Genomic DNA, 19,305 nt, shown 5'->3' on the forward strand with positions numbered 1-19,305 from the left:
TAAAGCAAATACCATATGATGGACTGACTTAACAACAGGAATTTATTGGCTCACAGTTTCAGAAGCTAGGAGGATTGCTTCCTCCCTGTTGGTGTCTTCTGGCTGGACAGCAATCTTTGGTGTTTCTCAGCTTTTCTGTCACATGGCAATGTACACGGCAGCATCTTCTCCTTTCTATTCTGGGTTATGCTGACTTCCAGCTTCTTTCTTCTCTCCCTGCTGGCTTTTCTCTCTGTGGCATTCTCTATAAGGCCTCAGGTAATAGGATTAAGACCCATCCTGATTCAGGTGGGTCACACCTTAAGTAACCCCTTCAAAAGATCCTATTTATAATGGATTCACACCCACAGGAATGGATTATGTTCAGGATACGTTTTAACGCCAACCCTCTATCCTGAGAGGTGGGCTGCCGGGGCCGGAGCTACTGTAGCCATCTTATTACCCGGATAGCAATGGCTGAGGATAGTTGAAAGAAAGGATGGAAAGGACCCTGTAGCTGCTCTCTTGCTTTGGAAGGAGCCCCTTCCAGTGGGAATTTTAATTACTTACACCCTTATCATCTGCCTTTACTCCCCAACTGCACTTCCATTCTGACTCTTGACCTTGGCTGCACGCAAACTGGAATCTCCTTCTGACGCCTGTCTCCCACCCCCAGAGATTCTGATTTAACTGATCTGGGGTACACAGCCTGGCATGAGGCCTGTTGAAAAATCCCCAGGTGATTCTAATGAGCAACCAGGATTAAGAACCACTGATCTAACCAGAAGTCACCTCTTTTCTTCCCTTTAGAATTTTACACCTATAAAAAGGAACTCACTCTGTGGTTATCTGTGTCCATGTCTTCCCTATTTTGTTAGCCTGTGGGTTCCCGGGGCCCTGCAGGCCATCCATGTGACAGACACTTCACAGCCCCAGTGACCCCAAGTGCCTGCTGCTGATGGAAGTAGCAGAGGCACACTCTAACTGAAATTTAGGTTCTACAGACTATGCGTATGGCATCAAATACGTCAAGGTCACCCTTGACAGCCCCTCAGGAAGGTACCACCCAGGAGCCTGATATATGTCTCCTCATCGCTCACATAGACAGTCTCTCCTTGGGCTAGAAAAGAAAGCTGCCTCCTCCACCAGGCACCAGAAGAAGGAGGTGGTTTGTGTTTAAGGGCCACCTTGCATTTAAAAATACACATTTTAACACAAACCTCACCCTTACACAGTAGGATGCTCACGCCATAAACAGACCACAGGAACAAGAATGGCTGACCCTACAGGATACACACGTATCCCATCTAAGACCCACTCCTCAGCATATGGTCCTTACATCCAACAGTGGGCACAATCACCCACACATCAACTTTTTCTTTTTGTCGAGGGGGTAGGGCTTAATGCATGTAATTTACTGTATGAGCAATGTCTCTCCAGCACACAATCGTATCTATCTCACACCAGGTCCAACCCTTCCTGCTACCTGCCTCACAAGCACCTGGTCCTGCTCTCGCCTTTACTGACCCTCCTGATCTCCCATTTAAAAGCTGAAGTTCCCTCAGACCCTATCCTTGGCACTTCTGATTCTTCTCTTTTAGGGGCTCTTAACCGACTCAGGGTTCTCAAATCTGTATAAAAAAGTATGTGTACTTCCTCCCCAGTTAAGGGAGATGTGACCCAAGAGGTTTCCCACTTTTGCTCTGGGATGGAGGGGATGGTAGAGAAGACGTCCAGGCTTTGGGAGTGGGGCTTGCAGGGCAAAAAGGAACACAGAAAGTGATAAATACTCTGTTGTTTGAATAAATGAATGAGTTCATGGTAAGAATGGGAACTTCCCATCTGTCTCCAAGAGATCCTCCCCTCCTATCAGATATACTTAGAGCTCTAGACTGTACCTGCTCTTCTGAGATCCCAGGCCAGGCCTTCTGCTACACCAAGCTACATGAAGCTCTGCAGTGCTCACAGGCCTTTAATCCATAACTGCCACACTCCACCACTGCTCAGGATGATAGGGAAGGTGAGGAGGCATAGACAGGTAAGCCATACCAGCTCCAAGTTCAAAAGGGGAGGGCTGGGGTCAGGTTGAGACCTGAGCAGGGGACTCCTGACCCCAAGCAATGAGGGAGTTGCTGGCCTGGGCGAGCTCAGCAATGGACACTCGGCCCCGCTGGCGGATGAAGCTGGCCACAGCAGCCAATTCCTCCGGAGTTATGTAGATGAACTTGCCCCGGTCATCAATCACACCTGTGGAAACAGGCAGATTGTGGGGCTAAGCCCTCCTGGGTTCCGTCCACCTGGCCTGGGAATGCCCACCCACCCCTTCAGAACCCTCCAGTCCCCTGCCAGCCTGGCTTTTCCTTGCACAGCCAGTGCTAGGCTTCAGCATGCCCTCCTTGTAACTGCATCCCACTGCACAGTGCCCCTCACTGCATAACCCTCTCCCCACCAGGCGTAGTTATCCTGCCCTCCCCCCATCAGATGTCCCACAGAAATAAGTCCCTGCAGTCCCCTGTGGCTAGACACCGCCCAAGGCCAGGCCTGTAGTGATTGATTCTTAGCCTCTCACCTGTCAGGGTCCCCTCAGCCAGCAGATCCTGGATACGGTTTATGGCATCCTATAAGGAGAAAACTTCTCAGAGCAGACATAGAGGTTGCCATCCCCCAAAGGGGCACTTGTCCAAACTCCCCTCCCAAAGCCAAATCTCCTCCTCATGTCCGCCCCGCACTGAGACTCTGCACTTCTCCCTGGGAGGAATCCTGGGGAAAAGGGGCTCTGGTTCCAGGTCCCTGCCAAACCCCAAGAATGGGGAAGAGAGCAGTGGTGATGTGTGGCCCTGAAGACTGGTACAGCCTGTTTGTAAGAGAGTTGTCAAGGTAACCGGATTTGGGCTGCATTGGTTACAGGGGCTGGTGAGGACTGACAGATTTGACTTCATCCTTTTTCTCTGTCTGTTCTTCCATCTATCAGAAAGGCAGAGTACCTGGAGTGCTAACAGATTCCTACACTCTACTCACTCTTGGCGAGGGGCAGGGTGGAGGGAGCAGCAAGATTCTCCATCTTTAGGGAGGCCACCCAGCAGGCTACCTTCCAGGACTTACCTGAGTCCGCAGGCCCACCTGGGAAGCCAGGTCTTCCAAGAGCACCACCTTGGACTGCTACAAGGAGAGGTAGAAGCTGAGCTTGGACAAATCCCTCTCAGCACAGGGTATCCTCTGCTCTGACCTGGTCTTGGTGCTGGATAAACACTACGCAGATTCCCGTGGGAGAGGCTTGCTCCCTTTACATGCTCATACATACAGACACACGCTCTCATGACCATCCACATGCAGAGACACATGCACTCCCACACTCTCTCACTCCCTGCAAAACACCCACAGGGCCCCTCCTGGACCGGGGACTACCTGAGACAGACACATCTGTGGAGAGCAGCACACAGTGCCACCTCCTCTGTAACTTGCTGAAATCTTTTTAACATCATGGTCAGCCTGGAAGAGGAAGTATCACAGAGATGAAGGGAGGACGGGGATAGTCACCAAAAACTATTTTAAAAGACGGTCGCCTTGGACTTGGGTACTGAGAACCTATCAGGACAAGGCACTGAGAAGGTGGCAGGGGGAGGGCACAATGGTGAACAAGACACAGCTCCTCCCCTTGAGCCCCCAAGCGGTTGGTGAGACAGGAGAGTGAATGGACAAGGAGAGAGCAGACCAAACGTTCTGAGGAGCCAGGTCCTGCAGCAAAGGCACTGCCTCACCTTCACCCACCGCTCCCCCACCCTCTACCCTCTTGGCCTGGAGGTCTCCCACACCCAGACATGCCCACCCCTCTTTTCATTCATCCTCTTTACATCGTCTGAGACACATAAAAGAACTATCACGAACACTTCCAAGTGCTTTCCACACAGGGCAATGTTCCCTGTGTTTCCCTCATACCCTTAGTAGAAACTTTACTTCTGTGCCCAAGGGTCCACTGCTGGGCCCTCCACAGCCCTCCACCCCAAGCAGGACTGGGGAGGGCTCCTTTTGCATTTCCGTGTATGTTCCCTTGCAAATGAGTTGGGGGAGGAGTGACACGGAGACACCTTCCCGGCTGCAGATGGCATGTGACTATTCAAAATGCCAAACCGTATGTATGTACAGCCTGGAGGCCAGCAAGTGAAGGCTGGGTCGCGGGTGAGCAAGCACACGGGACCCAGCCAGCTGGCCTCCCCTACAATGCAGGGGCCTGGAACCAGGCTGTCAGGACAGCTCAGGGAGGGAACATGGGGAACTCGAGTGGTCCCTAAATACCTGGCCCAAGGTCCTGATGAGGCCCAAAGTGTGTCTGAACAAACAAACAAATCAACCATCCAGCCATGGTCAGAAAAGAGAATAGACAGACAAGAGCAAATTCTCGCTACCCCTCACAAACTGCTGGCCCAGAAATGTTCTTCCGGTTCTGAAAGCCTAAGACAAAAAGGCTCATTTCTTTAGAGCCAGGAGGAAGGCTGTGGGCTGAATTTCAAAAGTCCTTCTTTCTGCAAACTGCAGTTCTGAGAGAAACAGCCAGCATGGTTGAAAATGTCTCTACACTCCAGAAGGGTCTGGAGAACCCCAAGAAAATGGCACATCTAGGGAAACCCAAAAGGGAGGGCTGGAACTGCCCTGGGACCCCTTCATTGGGTCTCTGACCTGGGTCTGGGCTTCGCCCCAGCCTGCGGAGGAGATGAGGATGCCGAAGCTAACCACCTCCTCTCAATCCACCCACGAAGGTTTCCGGGAGGAGGGACTTCAGAACCATGTTGATGTCCACTGGGGAGGAGGGGAACGGCAAGTTCCAGAACGCATCAGCAAAGTGTGAGGTGTGCCGTGCAAGGGCCTTGGCCCTCAACGGGATGGGCTCCATTATGGAGGATTGCTCACACAACCCTCTGGGAGCTGCCAGTGTTTCTCCCTCTCAGGAACCCCGGGTACCGGGCTGTGAGCCCAGCCCCTCACTTGGGAGGTATCTAAATCCTGCTCTCTTTTGGGAGAGGTGGGGGGAGGATTATGCAAGCCCTGGCTCCCTGGCACCCTAGCACCCCCATCCTCCACCGCCCCCGCTCCCTCTGCACTCCTTCCCTCAGCTGCCTCTGCGCCTCTGAGCTGCACTTGAAAACCTCTCCCCTCAACACATCCTTCGTGGGAGAGGAGAAGTTGCTTAGCAGCAAAGCAGAGCAGGACATGCTTATGCAACCAGAGCAACCTTTGGGCTGTCTGCGCCGTGGCTGCAGGCAGAAAGGGGAACACACCTGCCACCTGCTCTCGACTCCAGAAGAAATACTGTCCTGTTTCCCCTGGGAAACCCAAGTTCCTAGTCAGGGTCACATAGCAGGGAACACCTGTTTCAACCCAGAGGCACCTCAGTCTGATGGAATTGACACGTGAAAAAAACCTGAAAACACAGTGACTCACCAAGTGCGGGGTCTGAAAAACAGGGAAACTGTCAAACCCAGTATGTGAGGGACCCATCAAAGACACATGCCTCCCACACAGACACGGGTCCTTCCCCACCTTCAGGGTCAGAAGAGAAGGGACGTCCCTGACCAGAACCCAGAAGGCTCTCCTGGTTCCCCTACCTACTCCCACGTGGATCTGAGTGAGCCCTACAGCCTCTGCTTGGGTCTGTTCTCAAGGTCCTGAGAGAAGCACACAACACACACGCGAGGGCAAGGAGTGGGCCCCGACCTCCGCCCTCAGCTTCTTACCTTAATGTAGTTGATGAACTCTGTCAGGAAGCTGTGGGACTGGAGGAGCAGGGAAAGCAGGATGAGCATTCCCAGCAGGGGGTCACAGGGTCTAGGCCTATTCCCCTGATGTGTGCCCGCCTGTCCCGAGTGCCACCTGCCTGTGGGCCTCAAGTGCCTGCTGCCCACCTATATGAGCCACCAGCCGGCCTGCTGGCAGAAGCAACAGAGCCACCCGCAGTGAGGGTGTCGGAAGCGCTGTCCTCTGCCAAGGACAAGGCTGCCGGCTGTGAGAGCCTGCTGTGCCCTCTCTCTCTGCCTACGAGGGCAGGCAGGCATGGAGCTGTAGGGTGCATGGATGGGGAGATCCAACCTTGGGTCTGACACAGAGCACCCCTTGGTGGTGCAGGGTGGTGGGCCCACCTGCTCCTCTGTCATGGCCTCGCCCACGCCTTCCTCCTCCACAACAAAGGCCTCCTTCAGTTTCAGGTACTCCTCATGCTCCCGCTGGGCCTGCTCCTCCCGGGCCTTTCTCTCCTCCTCCTCCTGTCGACACAGAGATGGCGAGAGTCAGGAATTTGGGTGGGGGTTCTGTCCCCTTCTGCCCCTGCAGGGCACCAGGGCATATAACACAGTCCTTTGTCAGGACCCCAACCCTCACCCTCCCAAGATGAACAGTATGCAGGCTGCCCCCATCACCTCTCAGATAAACACTGCTTCATCCCTGCTCCTGCCCCCCCTTACTCAGATCTATTTAGTGAAAATCTCTTGGAAACCCTGGCATGACTCTGCCCCCAAATATCCTCCAGTCAGTCACCTCCCTCCCTCTCCCTACCCTGCCATGCCCAAACATGAACAAACACTCAGGTCCCATTTCCTCCAGTCTACTCTGATCTGGCTTCTGCATATCCCGTTACACCAAAACTCCTGCCCTTGTCTCTGCAATGCCCTCCACGTCATCTCACCAAATCCAAGAGGTCTCACGTCCCTGCCCTCTCAGTGGCCGTGGGCACAGTCAACAACCTTCTCATAGATCCCTTGGTTTTGTGAATCCAATCCTCTCCTAGACTTCCTCCTGCTTCTTGGGCCATTCTTCCCCATCTCCTTCATCACCCAGCCCAGAACCTTCTCTCTCCTCTCTCCCCTCCCAGGGTCACCTAACCCATGCCCATACCACTGACAATCATGTTCCTGCCAGTAACTGTCACAGTTGTATCCTCTGCCCAAATTTCTCCTTCCAAACACAACTGCCCACACGGCAGTGCCATGTGGTCATCTCGCAAGCATCTCAAATTTAGACAGACCCGGTGATCTGCTCCTCGAACATCTCATTCTCTCCTCGGGTCCCTTGCTCGATGGGTCACACAGCCATCCAGTTGGCTGCCCTCCTCAGAGCTCTCAGAAATATCTTTTTAAAACATGAAACTAAAGTGTGGCAGGGAATACAAAAGATAAGTCTGGAGAATCTTATAGTGCCAGAAGGCAAGGAAGTACTAAAAAAAAGTAATGGAGTGGGCAATGGTGGCACAGTGGCAGAGTTCTTGCCTGCCATGCTGGAGACCCGGGTTTGGTTCCCAGTGCCTGCCCATGCGAAAAAACAAAAAAAGGGTGGGCCACGGTGGCTCAGCAGGCAGAGTTCTTGCCTGCCATGCCAGAGACCCGGGTTCGATTCCCGGTGCCTGCCCATGAAAAAAAAAAAAAAAGAAAAAACCATGAGGGTAAGTCAAAGGGACACAGGAGCCAACTGAAAGAGCTCCCAATGCCAAAGCTGGAACAATCTGACCAGTAAAATAAATAACATAGTATTAGATTATAACTCCAAATATACAATATCTTTTAGTCCATACTAACATAAAAAAAGAAGTGTCTGAACAAATAAATAAAGGAGGGGGTGAAGACAAATGTTTTGTACAGAAGTATTTCAAATACTTTATGTAGATATTTTCCTTCAGAAGATAGAGCATAATTCCTACCCCTTGAAGTGTGGGCTACATATAGTGACTTGTTTCCAAAGAATACAATATGGAAAGGGGGAAACAAAAGAGATTTACAGTGGAGAAATCTAGCAAATATGGCCTTTAGCCAAGCAATCAAGGTCAATGTCACCAATGATAAGTCAAGCTGATGGCACATCGTGACTGGCCCTTCATCTCTGTGGTTGTCTTCCCAGTAATCTCTAAGCCCAGATTAACCCTGAGAAAAACATCAGCCAAACTCAAACTGAGGGACATTCTACAAATACTGATCAGTACTCCTTAAAACTGTTATGGTCATAAAAAACAAGAAAAGTCTGAGAAAGCGTCACAGCTCAAAGAAGCCTAAGGGGACACTAGAGCTAAACATAACATGGTCTCCTGGAGGGTATCCTAGAACAGGAAAAGGACAGTGGGGAAAAACTAATGAAATCTGAGTAAAGTATGGAGTTTAGTTAATAATTGTCAGTACTGGCTTACTAATTGTGACAAATGTGCAAGGTGCAGGGAAGGCATGGAGGAGACCGTAGAATAATTAAGGTGCATTAGGCAAGCTGCATATGAGAAAGGTGAAATGCCCTCTCTGCTAATGCCTCCCCTCTGCTGTGCTCCAGGGCCCAGGGCAAGGCTACCCACCACCCAGGGTCCCTGGACACCCAGGGCCAGTCAGAGGCCACAGGTGCCAGGCTGTGGGGTCTTCCCAGGTGGGGAGGTCCTGGCTCTCACCCTGTATACCCCACACCTTCGTGATGTTCCCTTTCTTGGGTACCTGTTCTCAGACTCAAGGAAACCCCTGGCAAAAAAAATGTTCACTAACTACTCTACTGAAGAGGCACTGAGCACCTTCTCTATGCCAGGCATGGCACAGGTGGGGGTACATCTCTTACAACCTCAAGGCCCTCAAGATTCAAGACTCCTTGACCTGTCTGACCTCTCTCCTTCTTCTATTCTCCTTAATTCTAACCTCAGTGTTCTTCAGGCATAACCAATAAATCAGCTGCACAAAAATTCCCATCTTGGGTTTCGTCTCTCAGACACCTGACCTGAGACAGCCAATTTACACAGGTTGTGCCTAGAGCCCAGGGATAAAATGAAGTGGCCTGCCCCGCACCTAGTCCGTAACCCATCTTCCAAGCTGGGGATGTTGGGGTGCTGCATGGAAAGCAGCTCCCCAACAAAGCAGCTCCCCCAAAAGTGTCAGAGGTCAAGTGTCAGAGTGTCAGTCAGGGGTCTGTCTCACCTTCTGCTCCTGCTCCAGACGAAGCCGCTCCTCTTCCTTCTTCCATTCTGCTTCACGCTGGGACTCCAGGCGCTTCCGCTCTTCACGCTCCGCCTCTTCTGCCTGGACAGAAGCCTTCATGGGGGGGGGGGGTCCTCCCCCACCCCAGTTAGTACTTGCCCACCTCCTACAGAGGCTAGAGGAAGGCACTGTCTGGGCCAGGCCACAGGGAAAGGCAGCAGGAGACAGGGTAAGGCAAGCAAGTAGTAAACAACAGCCCAGTGCCCAAGGAGCCCAAGAGGAGGAAAGGGTTTGCCTGGAAGCCCTTTCCCACTTCCCAAGGCTGCATCCAATCCCTCTTGCTTGCCTCACGCTGAGCTTTTCGCGCCTGTTTCTCCTCTAGCTTCCGTAATTTCTTGGCTCCAATTTTCCCAGACAGATGAGTTTCTGCTGGCTTCTCAATGTCTTCTTCTTCCTGGTCTGGGTATGGTCAGAGAAAAAAACTTCAGGCCCTGGCCAGAGAAGACTGATGATGATGGATACACCCTACTCTTGTTCCTCTTCTGGGGGGGGGGGGGGTATCCTTTTTCATCCATCTCTGAATGTCGCTAGTCCACCTCTGCCCTCCAGAGGCATCTGCCAGAAATGCAGAAATTCATACCCTGAGTACAACAGGCACAGGGCATGGAGGGAGGGTAGGGAAGAGATTGGGGCCACAGAGCAAGGGAGTAGAAGAGAAATTATATGCTGGATACCTCTGAAGAGGGGACAGCAGGTTCCAATATCCCAGCATCTGAGAATCATAGGCAGAGCTGGCCAGGTTTGCAGAGGTCTGTGGTTCTGTTTCTGAGCTAAATCTCTAAGGGAGGGGCGGCCCCATGGGGAAATTTATCCCAGGCTCAAATATGAATCCTGCTCAGGAGCTGCTAAAGATTTTGGGGCTCACCTCCTGGCTAGGGTTATCCTTTTCTCTAACCAGGTCCAAGACAAAAGAACAACCCAACCCTGGGAGTACTTTAAGACCAACTTAAAGACCAGCTGATGTTTGAGCAGTGAAGATGTCTGATCCCAAGTCAGAGATAGGAGGGATGGCAGAACAGAAAGCTTTTTTTTCAGCCAACAGGGCTAATCAACAAGGGCACAAGGGCAAAAGCCCCAAATGCCTCTGGCTTCTGGGAAAGGGCCAAATGCTCCTTCCCCAAGCTTAAGCCAGTTGTCAAGCACTGAAGAAGAGACATTTTCTTCCCAGAAGCCTAAGGCTCTGGGAAAGGGCTCTTTTGTTCTCCCAGCACAAGGGATAGGAAGGCCTCCCGGCCAACAGAATGCCTCTGTTCCCAAACCTTCTTTCTGGATGATCCCATCCCAAGAACTGCAGAAGCTGCTGGCCAGGTACTCTCCCTCCAGGGTGAGGCCTTCAGGGAAGGAGTGTGCCCTCACCATGAAGGGCACTGAACAATCTGAAGCTCTTTGCTCTCCTGCTTGGATAGAGACCCAACATGAAGGAAGAAGGGACTGGCTCAATAGAGTGGGGTCAGGGCTCAAAACTGCAGGCCCCTAGGTCTAAAGGCCAAGACCTAAGTCTCCTCTCACCCTACCCTGTGGCTCCAGACATCCCTCCTACAATATGTCTTCATACCCCATTCCCCTTGCCCAGCTCTGGGGACACCCTCATTCCCTAATCAAACCCCTCTGCCCACCAGGCTGGGCCCCTCTCACCTGGGATGATTGCCTCCTCCTCATTCTCATCCACCTCCACCCGGGTCATTCGCTGGGTTCGACGTTGGGCCAGCAGGCGGCTGCCCAGGTCCCTCCGGCGTCGGGGCCTGCCCTCAGCTCTTTGCTCCCCAGGCTCCTGGCCTATTCCTACTGGCTCCTCTTCATTGTGCTGTGGCTCTTGGCGGGCTGTAGGAAAGAGAGGAACCATAACACTACCCTGTCTGCCTGATGGCAGGGAGAACAGCATTGTGAAATCCTCACCTCCTCTGCTTGTTCTCCTTCCAGGTTCCCACTGCCTGTAAGAACAGAGCCCCAATTTCTCAGTTTGACCATTGGGGCCTTTATAACCATGGCCCACACCTTAGTCTCATGTAGCAAGTTTTCCTCTTCTTTCCTGTCAGTATTGAAATTTTCTCTCCTTTCAAAGCCCCATCTTTATAGCTAGCTTGTCAGGAAGCTTGTCTCTGCCCTGAAAGAGGGTGCTGAAGCCCTACTTCCTTCAGCAAGACCACTCTGACCTCTCCAGAAGTAAATGGTCCACAGCCATTTACTTCTTGCCTAACATTGCTGGCCTGGTTTTCTCTGGCACCCCAACCAGAAGGTAAATTCCTTAGGCAGGAGCTCAGTCTCTCCTCCCAGGAAAATGTGCTGGCTATCTGCCCTTAGAGCAGGCAGGTGACCTGAAGTAGCACGTGGTCCCGAAGGAGAACACATACAAACCTACATGCTAACAAGAAATAGGGAGTAGGGCAAGGATAACAGTTGTATCTATTCTTTGTCCTGGCCTATGGCATTGTTTTCTGGTGGCGCTGCAACAACAGGGCAGAACAGGTAGGAAGAGAGGACAAGACAGCATTGGTGTTTTATTTGGGAGGAAGAGGAGAGTTTCAGGGAGCTTCCTGGGGCAGCCTCACACTCCCTCCAGCTAATGGGTAGGCAGAAGAGCAGAACACTCAGGTGCCCTTCCCTGGAAGCCACTCTCGAACCATCCTGGGAAGGATGGAAGGCACTGCGGCCCCACAATGGACGATGAAGTGGATAGCCAAAAGGAATACGCAAAAGGAGTGTGGGTCCGCCAGGGCCTAGCCCCTCTGGGTGTGGAGTGCTAGGAGGGCGGGAGGATGGGAATAGGACGTGATTCTCGCTTTGGGCCCGGAGAAAGGTGCAGGGGTACTGCCATCCCATCCCAGGATTCAGTTCTAGCACAACAGAGATCCACAGCTCTTCCCAGCACCCTCCGCGCGCACCGATGCGCCTGCGCGCGATCATCCTCACTGGCGCCCCAGCGCCGTCAGCGCCTACGTTCTCGCGAGCCTAATTTGGACGCATGCGCAAGGGTAACAACTGTACGGCCTAGAAAGGCTCCGAAGGCCGGAAAATACGGCCGTGCCGGATCTGGCGTGGCGGCATCTCCTACCTGCTACCGCCCGGCCCCGAGTGCGAGTCAGAAAAAGGATAAGGCCGACAAGCAGAGCCGCCGCCACCACGTACACCACAGGGGCCACCATGACAGCAGCTCCAGCGGAACCGGCACGTTCACCCAAAGGCCCCGGATTCCCCCAGACTCCGCCCAACGCGCTTATGGCCCCGCCCGTTTCCCATTCTACGCTCCGCCCACGTATGGGTCCCGCCTAGGCCGTGCGTTCAGAGCCTTCGGCTACCCGCCCGATTTTTTTTTTTAACTTTAAATATGAGTTTGGGATTGTAAAAAAGCATAGCAATAAGTGGAAGTTATTGCTAACGGTTATGTGTAGTATAACATTTATGTATGTTTAAAAAACCCTAAACAGTGCCACATGCTGTTGATATGATACATATGTGGAAAAAGCCATAAAGATTATTGGGAATGATACACGCCAACTTCAGGATGGTTGTTACCTCTGTGGAGGAAAGAAGTGGGATGGGGTTAAGGGCGGAGCTCTGGTTCTGAGAGACCGAATTTTCCATTTTAATATATTGTGATTTGCTTTTTAAATTTAGACGTGCAATTTTATACCTATTTTTAGGTAGTATTGACTTTATTAGGTTGTACTAATACAATAAACTAATAACAATAAACTAATACCAAACTAGTAAAGTATTAGGTTGTATTAGTGATTCATCTATGTTGAATCTGTATTAGTGATTCAATTTCATCATACTGACCGCTCAGGATATGCACAGGAAATTTAAATTTGCTTTGAATTCCTAAGAACCTTTACAAAACTGGGGACAAATTATATCCCAATAAAATTGTTTTTAAAAGTTTTTTAAATACAAATAACGACTCCTCAAAATTTGCTATTGCAGGAATTTGAAAGTCTTTGTGTGTGTGATGACAGAAATACAGATTGCATGATGTATGGGGAGAAAAAAAAGTTTGAAACAAATAAAAAGTTTGAAACAAATATGGCAACATCTTAGCGTCTGATAAGTTGAAGTGATGGGAGCTTGGGCATCTATTTTATTATTTTCTGTAAGTTAAAATTATTTAATAATTGGCATTTCAAAATTAAATTTTAAACAAAAATGGCAGGATAAATGATATTAAAATAGTGATGTGGATAATTGTTGAAGTTGAGTGATGGGTACAGAATGACTTACACTATTTTATTTTTGTGTAGATTTGAAAATTTTGTGTACATTTGAAGTTTTTCATAATAAAAAGTTTTATTAAAAAGGAAAAATTAAGTCATAAATGTGTGTATAACTTCCATGTACCTAAAACGCTGTCTGGAAGAGAAGACAAAAAAAAAATCAATAGAGATAACTTTTCCGTGCAACCTCAAACAGCTTATATAATTTTTTTTCTTAAACTTTTAATTTTGAAATAATTTCAAACACAGGACAGTTTCAAAAATAATACAAAACCCATTCAGAGAACTCCAACATACCGTCCCACTCAAATCGCTAGATCCTCCAGTTTTAACACTTTGCCATATTTGCCATATCATTCTTTCCATCAATTCATGTATCTATTTCTAAACATGCTCCTTTGAACACTTAATACTTCCATGTACAATTCTACTTATGTAGCCACTTTAGATAGTTATCCACTTTAAGAAATTTAACATTGGCATCAAGCTTACAGTATAAATTCGATTTTTTCATAAGTCCCAATAATGTCCCTCTGTGCCTTTTCTCCTCCTTTATTAGATTCAGTCCAGGATCATGTATTGCCTTTCATTCTTTAACCTTCTCAACCGAAAGGGGAAAGAGACAAATGAGACAAAATAAAGTGTCCATGGCTGAGAGATTCCAAACACAGTCCAGTCGAGAGGTTATCCTGGAGGTTATTCTTATGCATTAAATAGATATCACCTATTTAGTTAAGGTGTAATGGAGTGGCTGGAGGGAACCGCCTGAAAATGTAGAACTGTGTTCCAGTAGCCATGTTTCTTGAAGATGATTGTGTAATGATATAACTTTCACAGTGTGACTGTGTGATTGTGAAAACCTTGTGTCTGATGTACCTTTTATCTATGGTATGGACAGATGAGTAAAACATAGGGATTAAAAATAATAGGGGGGATTTTTCACCACGTGAGGAGAAAGGCAAAGAATGAGAGGATTGCCAGCCAGCCAGAAAGCTAGCAACCCTAGGAGGACGCCAGCCTTCTAGACTTTAAAACTCTTCTTTAACAATTGCTGTAGCCAGCGTTCCCGGCCCGCGCGGGGCATGAGCCGCTCCGCCCGCCAAAGCTGTCCTCGCACCCGCTGCCATGTCCATCACGGTCGAGCTGGAGTTCGAGGAACTGGACGCCCAGAGTCGCTGGCAGCAGCTGTACTTGAATATCTGAAGGAACTTCCAGAGAAGATGGCAGCTTAGTAAGACACGCGGGTCTTAGTTCCTCCTCCAGAAAAGCAACTAAAGAAACAGAAACAATACGAAACAGCTCCCGGAGCCACGACAGAGACCAAAAAGACAGCGTACCCATTCTGGAACGGCTGAACGGGCAGGGAGAATCCGCTGCGGTGAGATACCCGAGGGGCACGCGTTTTCCCGGCTGGGGCGGCTGGCGACTGGGGTCCCCTCCACGCACGTGGCTCCCCGGTCTGACTGGGAACGTTGGATAGCGGGGCCCTCCGCCACGCTTGGCGTCTTGGGCCAGCTGGGCAATTTGGACCGGCACTCCCCCAAGCCGCGGCGGCCAGTGACCCCCCACCCACACGAGGTTTCCCGGGCCGACTGCGAGATTCAGATTGGCAAGTTAAAGGAGACACAGCATCTTTTACTGGTGGGACCCGCAGACAGACGAGCGCCACGAGCGCCACCTACTGGGCAGGGAAAGAAAAATAGAGCCCAGAGATTTCACAGAAAAACCTTTCAACCAGCTGGGTCCCACACCCAAGGAAATCTGATCAAATGCCCAGACACCAGCAGAAAATAATGGATGACGCTCGGAAAATTGAAGATATGGCCCATTCAAAGGAACAAACCAATAGTTCAAATGAGATACAGGAGCTGAGACAACTAATGCTGAATATATGAACAGAAATGGAAAAACTCTTCAAAAACCAAATCAATAAATTGAGGGAGGACATGAAGAAGACATGGGCTGAACAAAAAGAAGAAATAGAAAATCTGAAAAAACAAATCACAGAACTTATGGGAGTGAAGGACAAAGAAGAAAAAATGGAAAAAACAATGGATACCTACAATGGTAGATCTAAAGAGACAGAAGCTACAATTAGTGAACTGAAGGATGGAACATCTGAATTCCAAAAAGAAACAGAAACTATAGGGAAAAGAATGGAAAAACTTGAGCAGGGGATCAGGGAACTGAATGACAATATGAAGTGCACAAATATACATGTTGTGGGTGTCCCAGAAGGAGAAGAGAAAGGAAAAGGAGGAGAAAAACTAATGGAAGAAATTATCACTGAAAATTTCCCAACTCTTATGAAAGACCTAAATTTACAGATCCAAGAAGTGCAGCGCACCCCAAAGAGAATAGACCCAAATAGGTGTTCTCCAAGACACTTACTAGTTAGAATGTCAGAGGTCAAAGAGAAAGAGAGGATCTTGAAAGCAGCAAGAGAAAAACAATCTGTCACATACAAGGGAAACCCAATAAGACTATGTGTAGATTTCTCAGCAGAAACCATGGAAGCTAGAAGACAGTGGGATGATATATTTAAATTACTAAAAGAGAAAAACTGCCAACCAAGACGTCTATATCCAGCAAAATTGTCCTTCAAAAATGAAGGCGAAATTAAAACATTTATAGACAAAAAGTCACTGAGAGAATTTGTGACCAAGAGACCAGCTCTGCAAGAAATACTAAAGGGAGCACTAGAGTCAGATACGAAAAGACAGAAGAGAGAGGTATGGAGTAAAGTGTAGAAAGAAGGAAAATCAGATATGATATATATAATACAAAAGCCAAAATGGTAGAGGAAAATATTATCCAAACAGTAATAACACTAAAAGTTAATGGACTGAATTTCCCAATCAAAAGACAATAGACTGGCAGAATGGATTATGACCCAGCAATACCACTGCTAGGTATCTACTCAAAGGACTTAAGGGCAAAGACACAGACGGACATTTGCATACCAGTGTTTACAGCAGCATTATCTACAATTGCAAAGAGATGGAAACAGCCAAAATGTCCATCAACAGACGAGTGGCTAAACAAACTGTGGCGTATACCTACGATGGAATATTATGCAGCTTTAAGACAGACTAAACTTATGAAGCATGTAATAACATGGATGGACCTAGAGAACATTATGCTGAGTGAGTCTAGCCAAAAACTAAAGGACAAATACTGTATGGTCCCACTGATGTGAACCGACATTTGAGAATCAGCTTGGAATATATCATTGGTAACAGAGACCAGCAGGAGTTAGAAACAGGGTAAGATAATGGGTAATTGGAGCTGAAGGGATACAGACTGTGCAACAGGACTAGATACAAAAACTCAAAAATGGACAGCACAATAATACCTAAGTGTAATGTAACTATGTTGGAACACTGAATGAAGCTGCACCTGAAATATAGTTTTTTGTTTGTTTGTTTGTTTGTTTGTATCTTGTTTTTGTTTTTTTCTTTTTCCTTTTTTTATATATATGTATTTTTTATTAGTATTATTATCTTAATTCTCTTCTCTATATTAACATTCTATATCTTTTTCTGCTGTTTTGCTAGTTCTTTTCCTAAATCGATGCAAATGTACTAAGAAATGATGATCATACATCTATGTGATGATACTAAGAATTACTGAGTACATGTGTAGAATGGAATGATTTCTAAATGTTGTATTAATTTCTTTTCTTTTTTTGATTAATAAAAAAATTAAAAAAAAGAATAAAAAAAATAATAGGGGTAACAAATTAAAATAAATTTAGTAGATTGAAATGCTAGTGATCAGTGAAAGGGAGGAGGGGTAAGGAGTATGGTATGTATGAATTTTTTTTTCTTCTCAGAATTGATGCAAATGTTCTAAGAAATGATCATGATGAATATACAACTATGTGATGATATTGTGAGTTATTGATTATATAACAAGAATGGAATGAGCATATGGTAAAAATGTTTGTATGTTGATATGTTTAATAAGTAAAATAAATTTTTAAAATTTTGTTTTTTTTTATGTATTGCCTTTTTTGTTTGTTTGTTTGTTTGTTTGCATGGGCAGGCACCTGGAAATGAACCTGGGTCTCTGGCATGGCAGGTGAGAACTCTGCCTCCTGAGCCACCGTGGCCCTGTATTGCCTTATAATCGTCTCTTCCGTTGCTCTTTTGTTTAAATTTTGGAAATATAGAGACAACATAAATTTTCCCTTCTGTGCTACTTCCAAGCATACCAATCAGTGGGATTAATCACATTCACAGGATTGTGCTACTTTCACCACCATACATCACCAGATCACTCCCATCACCCCAAACAGAAACCCTATACCCATTATGCATTAACTCCCAGCTTATAACATTTTTACAGCTTTCATGTGGAATTCTCAGGTTTTCAGAGTCCTGGAACCCACAAGTTACTTGAGGCTTGTGGGCTGGATGGACTGGAGGGTAGTGAAAAGTAGCAGGGAGTCCAGTGAGACAGCTGCTGTCCCAGCTCGGCAAGAACAGAAGAGGGCTGGACTTAGGATAGTGCCAGTGGGGATGGAGAGAAACAGACTATCTAGGGATAGAATTGATAAGACCCAACAAGCCCTTTTGAGGGCAAAAATTGTCCTTTGTTGCCTAATTGGGCTTCCTCCACAATTAGGGAGAAGGGGGATGCAATTCTAAAGAGGTTTTCTGGCATATTCTTTGCTGGTGGGGGTAAAAATTCACATATTTAAACTAGCACAATGTAACTTGTATAATTGACTAATGCAGTCTGTTCCTTTTTGTTAAAAGCAACTAAGAACTTGACTATATCTATATACCTGGGCTTATCAGTTAAGTAAATCAATCAATACATTTGTTTTTCTTTTGTTCGATTGTTGGCTAAAGTGAGTTCTGTCATCTGCAACCTGGAGTATTGACTAATGATCACACATGCACAATTTTTTCATACAATTTTCACATTCACATATCCCCTCTCTCCTAAGCTCTTTGGTTCCAAGCCCTTCAGATTTAGAGTGAGGTCTATCTAAAGTGAATCTCTATTTATAGTATTCCCTGCTTAATAGCCCTTTACCAGATCCCATGGCTTGCTGAGTGAACTCCAGCCTCCTTGGTATGATTGTTCAAGCTTCCCCAACCTAGGCTATCCTGTTACTGCCTGGGGCTCCCTGGGTCACTGCACTGACCATGGTACAAGGTACCTGTTTGTACACCCTTGTCCCTGATAAGTGCCTCCTAGCTTGAAGCTGCAGCTAGATTTTAACAGCGAAGAGATCAGTTTTGCTGAGGGCATCCTCCTCTACCTCTCCAGTTCAGGAAGAAGGAAGACAGAAGACATGGTGGGAATGCAACCCACTTCCTGAATTTAACCTAAGACCCCCCAGATGCCTCCAAGGAGTCTGAGTCCTCACAAAATCGCATCATTGGAGGGGCTATAAACAGGAAACTTCAGGACCTGCCCTAGGACATGGTAATGCCTGTGCAATGCTCCCATCATCGTAAGGTCACTGAACAAAGGTTTTGAAGAGGATGGAATTTTTGATATTTCCTGTGGACAAATTCTGGGCTCTAAAAAATTCATCAAGATTACTACAGGGGAATAATATTAAGCAAAATAATCCAAATAGGCATTAATAGACCTCTAAGCCTCTGATGCTCCTCTGACAAGAGTTGCCACCCCAGAGGCAGGGCTGACAATAAATATGCCTTTTCCGTTGACCCTGTTGGGTAAGTTCTACAGCTCCCTTTGTACTCTACTATAATCTTCTTGGAAAAACAGGTTTCTTATGAGAGTTTGAGCCTAATGTTTCTGCAGCCTTCTCTGATTTCTCTCGAAATGTTTCTTTATTTGCCTTTTTCTTTTCTCAATTTGAACCAACACGTGAGAAACAGTGGCAGCTTCCCTTAGCCTGTTACCTGAAGGGAAGTTGCTCCTCATCCTGAATGATCCATTCCTTGCCTTTGGAAAGCTAGCTATAGAATACTAAAGGCCAGTTCTCATCTCACATTTATAGAACACCTACTCTGTGCCAGTCACAGGGACTAATAGCTGGGTGGGAAAAAGCCATTGTTTTTACCATCATGGTTTCTAGTAGGGAAAACAAAATAATCATACAAATGAATACACATTTGCAGTGGGGATACATGATTTCTAGTGGAGGC

General features: G+C 47.7%; 1 protein-coding gene across 1 annotated transcript; it reads right to left on the reverse strand.

The window, feature by feature from the left end:
* Nucleotides 1-1,933: 1,933 nt before the first annotated feature.
* DDRGK1 (DDRGK domain containing 1) lies at nucleotides 1,934-12,179 on the reverse strand. Its single transcript, XM_077112505.1, has 9 exons — nucleotides 12,013-12,179; nucleotides 10,596-10,781; nucleotides 9,247-9,359; nucleotides 8,901-9,002; nucleotides 6,111-6,233; nucleotides 5,709-5,747; nucleotides 3,082-3,138; nucleotides 2,549-2,597; nucleotides 1,934-2,226 (listed from the first exon to the last, which is right to left on the reverse strand). The coding sequence occupies exons 1-9, from the start codon at nucleotides 12,101-12,103 to the stop codon at nucleotides 2,060-2,062; spliced, it is 927 nt and encodes a 308-aa protein (XP_076968620.1). The 5' UTR covers nucleotides 12,104-12,179; the 3' UTR covers nucleotides 1,934-2,059.
* Nucleotides 12,180-19,305: the final 7,126 nt, after the last annotated feature.

The sequence above is a fragment of the Tamandua tetradactyla genome, chromosome 1 (assembly GCF_023851605.1).
Source record: "Tamandua tetradactyla isolate mTamTet1 chromosome 1, mTamTet1.pri, whole genome shotgun sequence".
NCBI classification, from domain to species: domain Eukaryota; kingdom Metazoa; phylum Chordata; class Mammalia; order Pilosa; family Myrmecophagidae; genus Tamandua; species Tamandua tetradactyla.